Here is a 6,256-nt window from a genome sequence, read left to right as displayed (position 1 = left end):
CCTCATTTCCCAAACACTCGGTGTCATTTAAACGTGATGTAACAGCAATAAACAGGCCTCTGTGGAGAAATGCACTGCTCTGTAAAGTGTTTAGTGCTGTGTTACGTCATTATATTCAGTATTGTGTTCTGCTCTGTGACTGTGTTTAGAACATTCTTCCGTCTGTTCCTGTTTACCCCTACATGGTCACGTCCGTCACGCCTGTCACTTGTCATGTATAGGCTGAGCCTAATCTCGGCTTCAGCCCAGAGCCTTACGGGCTGGCTGGGCGTCTGGTACCTGCGCACAAACACAAACTTCACTGCTCCAGACATACGGCTGGTTAAGTCGGGGTTTAGATTCTTCATCTGTCACTTTTTGTGAATGTGTTCCCGGCGTCAAATTCTAATTTGTTTATATATGTACGAAACACAAAGTTGGTCAGTGAAATGTCCCACTTTTCCAAATATGGTGTAGTTTTGTTTAGTTATGGTTCTCTCAATTTTCCTTCAGTGTAGATAATCCTGCTTAAAGAATATTTCATTAAGAGCCATTATGAGTATATAAAGCAATACATTTACACTTGATTAGTGAAGGTCAGTCAGAGCCTGAGGCTATTACTCTTACGTGCACCATTAGGGGGAACTTCAAAACATTGATTCCACAACTTCAAAGTTAACATTTCCATAGATGTGCTGAGCTTCATCACGAACACAACCAGGACCTGGGATGGGCTACACATGAAACACAGATCCACAGATCCCAAGAGACCCTTATCAGTCCCACAACGGCGAAATTTTACTTCTGCATTTAACCCATCAGTGCAGACAAACACCACACACACAGTAGGGGGCAGTGAGCACTCCTGCCCAGAGCGGTGGGCGGCCCTATCCACAGCACCCAGGTTTGGTGTCTTGCTCAAGGGCACTTCATTCATGGAGCGTTGGCTCGGGATCAAACCAGCGACCTTCCGGTTAGGTTCCCTAACCTCCAGCCCACGACTGTCCCACTTGAAGTTGAGATCTTTCTCCTGATCTTCATTGAGAGAATCATCTATGTCAGTGATGCCGTGACCCTCAGCCATGGAACGGTGGTACCAGAGAGACACTGCAGAATTTCAGAGACGTGGCTTAGTTCACTCCACTTCACCAGGCATACACTGCACCTCCTCCAGCACTGAGGTTCAGACTGCAGCCCAGACGCTCCCAGCCAGAGCCAAACTCCTGGTTCCTCCATCTTGGTGGTCACTTCCAGGTCCACAATGAGGAAGGTAAATTCAGTGGAGCTATTCAGATGATCTGATCTGGGTGAAGCCACACCGAACGTGTAGTGTTTGGTACGAAGAAATGAAGAAAAGAAAGCAGAGTCTGATTATTTCTCTCTTTATTGTCTGCTACTGTACAGACTACATGTTGTTAGTGTATCAGAGTATACAGAGCTCAGAAAGCATGAGGCTTCACTAGGCCTCTCTCTCTCTCTCTCCCCCTCTCTCTCTCTCTCCCTCTCTCCCCCTCTCTCTCTCTCTCCCTCTCTCTCTCCCTCTCTCCCTCTCTCTCTCCCTCTCCCCCTCTCTCTCTCTCTCCCTCTCTCTCTCTCTCTCTCTCTCTGCCCCTCTCTCTCTGCCCCTCTCTCCCCCTCTCTCTCTCTCTCCCTCTCTCCCCCTCTCTCTCTCTCTCTCTCCCTCTCTCCCCCTCTCTCTCTCTCTCTCTCTCTCTGCCCCTCTCTCTCTCTGCCCCTCTCTCTCTCCCTCTCTCTCTGCCCCTCTCTCTCTCTCTCTCTCACATACATCCATTCTGCTGCTCAGCTCTTAATCCGTGAAACATCCCGTTACTGTGTATCTGCACGATGACGCTCATGCACAGAAAGGCAACCATGTTAGTGTTCGATTATAAGATTGTACAAACCGTAAAATACACGCTTCCTCTCCGAGATATACTCTCATCTGAGGAGCTCCATGCAGGAGTGAAGAAGCAAAGCTAACAGAATGGTGGTAAATATTTACTGCGGCTGCATATTTACACCGACGCTACAGTTCATGCTTTGTAGTGTGTCAGTTGAAGCCATGACTATGACAATGTTACCGACAGAGCTTTTCTATCCGTTTGGTTAAAGCTGATGGCGTCTGGGCTGTTTACACAAGCGTGTGAGTAGGCGTGACGGTCTGATTGTGTAATACAGTTAGTACGAGCCCCCCTGCTGTATTCGCTAAGCTTGATTTTGTTCGTTAATGAACCTGCGTTAGAGTCTGTTTCTGCGTCCACAACCACCCCCGATTCACTATACAGTGCAGTGTTTAAACCAATACACTCTCGACGTAGTGCACTTTTTCATCCGTGATAGTACTCTTTTCACTGTATAGTGCACTATTTTATTTAAAAATGATGCACTATTTACTGTATAGTGCACTATTTGATCAAACATTATGCACTATTCACTGTATAGTGCACTATTTGATCAAACATTATGCACTATTCACTGTATAGTGCACTATTTGATCAAACATTATGCACTATTCACTGTATAGTGCACTATTTTATTTTAAAAATGATGCACTATTTAATGTATAGTGCACTATTTGATCAAACATTATGCACTATTTACTGTATAGTGCACTATTCTGTTAAAAACATTAAGCAAGGTCATACTCTATACTGTAGGCAGTAGTGATTACGGATCATTTCTTATCCCTGGTAACTTTGCTCCTGTTCATTTTGCTCGTTTGCTCTTTATTGTGATTTGTACTGCAGCAATAGAAGAATTTCCCTCTGGGGTTAATGAAGTGATCTCTCCATCTCGCACTCAAATGTACTGAATAACGATTAGGGGTCATTCTGAACACAGCGTGTGACCCTGTATCTGAGGTTGTCATACAGAGCCCAGTCTGTGCCGACTGCGCTCCGTGACTCCAGCTTTTCCAAACTCCAGGCAGTGTTGATGTGGTTGATCTCCAAGCTTTAAAAGCCTCTTTCTATTCAGAGCGACTCGCTCTCCGTCAATTCACAGTTAGATCTGAACCCGGCAGCGGGGCTGTGAAGCTGGGATCCCGAGTCAGCAAGACAAACGTTTGAAAAATGTCAGTTTGTCCATTCGTCCATTTGTTTCAGAGCGATTAGAAACATGACGCTAGCTTGCGACCCAAGCAGCCAGTTTCACAGCTTCCTGCTCAGGCTGCGCTAAAAATACAGACACATAAAAAAACACATAAAAAGTTCATACAAAAATAATACAGATTCATAGGCAAATGCAAAAAAAAAAGGAAAAGTGCTAAAATATCAAAAAAGTAACCGTGTACTGTCTAAAAATAAAACTTCTCCCAGTAGTATCGTTAAAGCTCCAGCAACTAAGCTGAGTTTCCAGACCTTCCTTTTCTCGTCCTGCTGCTTCTGCTGTGGGCAATTTTCAGGCTTCATGACTCTTGTGTGATGCTCTATAACCCTCATAATCATCTCCGGTGTGGTGTGAGTCAACGTACACAATTAAATCTCTCTCTCGTGGCCAAACAGGGCTGTTTAGAGCATCGGTATGAATCGGTATGCGGTTCTCAGTTCTAGATAAACTCACCGAGTCAGAACCGTTCCCAGTGGTGGTGATGGGAACCAGACCTCCCTCTAAAAGCTCCTACAGAAAGTTCCTACATGAACTGGTTCTGAATTCACTGCCTGATGACTGAGACGCTGTTTTATGAGAGTTTAGAGAACTTCAACTCCATTCATGGTGGAGGGAGACATGCAGGGCGCTGTGAGGCAAAATAGTCCCCAAAGAAAACTCATTATTCCAGATTTTCCACTGTTTTCCATCATCAACATTCCAGATAAGCTCAGAAGACTCGTGTAGGTTCTCTGGTGGTTCTGGATGGTAAATAAAACATCTATATCTGTGTTGTAGTCATGGCGACATCTAGTTCCCATCACCACCACTGTAAAGACGTCTGAACCGTTTCACTCCAAACCCTCTGAACCTCTGACTACACCTCACTCTGTTCTGGAGGAATTTTGAGAAATCACAAAAATAATTATAAATCAACTGAACCATCAGCGACTAATTAGCTCTAGCACTAGCTGCACGATATAAATAGCTGCTAAATCTTCTAAGAAAATGCTTCTTATTCCGAGATATCTTTACGTTTGAAATGCAACAGTTAAAAATGCCCATTCCTACTGACCTGCTGACGCAGGACACTCGTTAGGTCATTAGGTTTACTTGTCAGAATTGAAATGTTTATGCAACCAAACATTTTCTAATTTTCAGCTTTTTGTGCTGAGACTCAAAATTTCTTTGGATCTATGCAAAATTACGCAGCACTGACTAAATGAACGGCTCCCTAGTGAACGAAGTGTAAACATGTTTAATAAGGTCTTAAGGTACCGGTCGATATAGCTAGCGTCAGCTGCACCTCTGATTCCCGAATGGGCCGCGGGGGGGAAAACACTGATTTCACCTTCCATAAAACAAAATATAAAAAATATACACTGTAGTGAACCTTAAAGAGCAATGCTCTGTGACTGGCTTAGAGGCCTTGAGTGAGTCCTTTCTGAAACTCCAGATGACCTGCGACGTTTCCTCTACATAAAAAAGCAGTTAATGCCACAAAAAACAGAAACAATCACCAGTGTTAGTGATCAGTAAGCTTATATGAATGCTAACGGGCCCTGTCTATTTCAAATCCATGACCAAACGGACAATACTGCTTGGGAAAAGCAGGTGGCGCTGAGAACAGAGCCCTCTGCAGGTTAAGGTTAGATACGTAACCGTTCTGTTAGAGCTCAGATAGTCATTACAACTAGCTGTCGCTCTTCAGTAGTGTTTCATCTCCGTCTCTCCACCAGAAACAAGGAGCTGTTTTCCTGGAAACGGGTTCGGCAAAATGCCGAGGCCTTTCAACCTAAATGTGAAAAACAAAAACGTGTGGGCTCATGAAGTCGCTGAGTACTAGGGCAAGTATGAGCATAGATGAAGATGGGTTTCAGAGAAGCACCACACTCGGAAGCTTAAACGATGACAAATCCTCACGGAAAAAAATGAAATGTGGCCTGGATTCAGAACTTGCCAGACAGGAAGTTCTGGAACCAGGTTCCTGAAGGTTCCGGATCTTCTTCGGCGGTTTCCGGAATGAGGAACTGTGAGGATGTTACGGAAGTGGGGCTTCCCAGAGATCCGCTAAAGTTCTCGGCCCCCGGAGACTCCGCCTGCCAGGAGCACTGGGGTCTGTACGCTATGCTTGGGCTCTCCTGCTGGGGCTCGTTCTCAAATGCGGCTGCTGGCTCTTCGGGGCCCTCCACAGGCTGCATCTGGGGTCTGTAGCCATAAGACGGTGCCCAGTGTGAGGAGGTGGGGCTTTGGATGCCTGTGTAGGTCACCTGCGTCTGAGCGGAGTCCACCGAACTGGTTGAGGACCCCGACGTGTCCGAGGCATAGTTGCTATGGGAACCATCGGTAACCAGCTGGTTGTAGTATCTGAGAAGGGTGGGTTCGTCCGAGTCCGTGTCCACCTCCACGTTTTCACCAACAGAGCCGTTGTCGTCCTCTTCCTCCTCCGGCACCGGCACAAGCCCCTTCTTTGATGAGTCCCACTCAGGACTCTCCACGATGTGGACCATGCTGTGGGTGGGCGGCTTGATGTCGAGAGGAGCCTGATCAAAACAACAATTATATTTATTTTAAACTTTTTGAAAAGGGCAGTTCTCTGAGAACCTATGACAATTTACAAGGTTCCTTGAGGAACCGTTTTATCCAACATGGTACTGAAAAGTCTAAGTATTTCAAGGAACCCTTCTCAAACCGTTAAGTTCTTCAACGAACTTCACAAACATTTTGGTTACTCAAAGAACCTGCTAGAAAAAAAAGAGGTCTAAATGTCTACACTTATAAAATGAACTATTTTAGGCCAGTAAGTTCTTCTGAGAACCCCCAAAGGTGCTTTAGGGCTCACTCAAAAGAAGAAAGTTCTTCCAGGAACTTAGACCTTAACACTGGTGCTTGAGGGAGCCAGTGAGGTTCCTGCAAGAGCCTGTAGACTGTCAAGGGAGGGGTCCTCCAGACAGCCTAATAAATGGGAAGGTTATTTAAGGTAACTTAAATGTGTTTCTAGTTTTCTGAGTACCTTAGTGGATAATTAAGGAATCTGTCATTCTTACAGGGAACTGTAAAGTATTGAACGTAAGAGTTTACTTTACACAGAAGCGAGGAAAGAGAACGAATGAGGAGAGGTGGCTTTACCGGAGGAGTTGTCCAATTTCCAGCTAGCTTGGGTCCAGGAATCTCAGGATAGAAAGCTTTC

At 45.3% G+C, this 6,256-nt stretch overlaps 1 protein-coding gene across 5 annotated transcripts in view; it reads right to left on the bottom strand.

Annotated features, from left to right (window-relative positions):
- Positions 1-3,818: 3,818 nt before the first annotated feature.
- Positions 3,819-6,256, bottom strand: part of lifra (LIF receptor subunit alpha a) — a 49,050-nt gene continuing 46,612 nt past the window's right edge. For all 5 annotated transcript variants that reach the window (XM_037531829.1, XM_037531830.1, XM_037531833.1 and 2 more), the window contains exons 17-18: positions 6,196-6,256; positions 3,819-5,609 (exon numbers count right to left, since the gene is read on the bottom strand). The exon at positions 6,196-6,256 is cut by the window's right edge and continues 6 nt beyond it. In XM_037531829.1, the coding sequence (XP_037387726.1) occupies positions 5,016-5,609; positions 6,196-6,256 (655 nt within the window). In that variant the 3' untranslated portion in view covers positions 3,819-5,015. The remainder of the gene's footprint in view (positions 5,610-6,195) is intronic.

This window comes from Pygocentrus nattereri, chromosome 20, assembly GCF_015220715.1.
Source record: "Pygocentrus nattereri isolate fPygNat1 chromosome 20, fPygNat1.pri, whole genome shotgun sequence".
Lineage (NCBI taxonomy): Eukaryota > Metazoa > Chordata > Actinopteri > Characiformes > Serrasalmidae > Pygocentrus > Pygocentrus nattereri.
The sequence above is the reverse complement of the archived record's forward strand: the minus strand, read 5'-3'. Positions and strand labels throughout refer to the sequence as shown.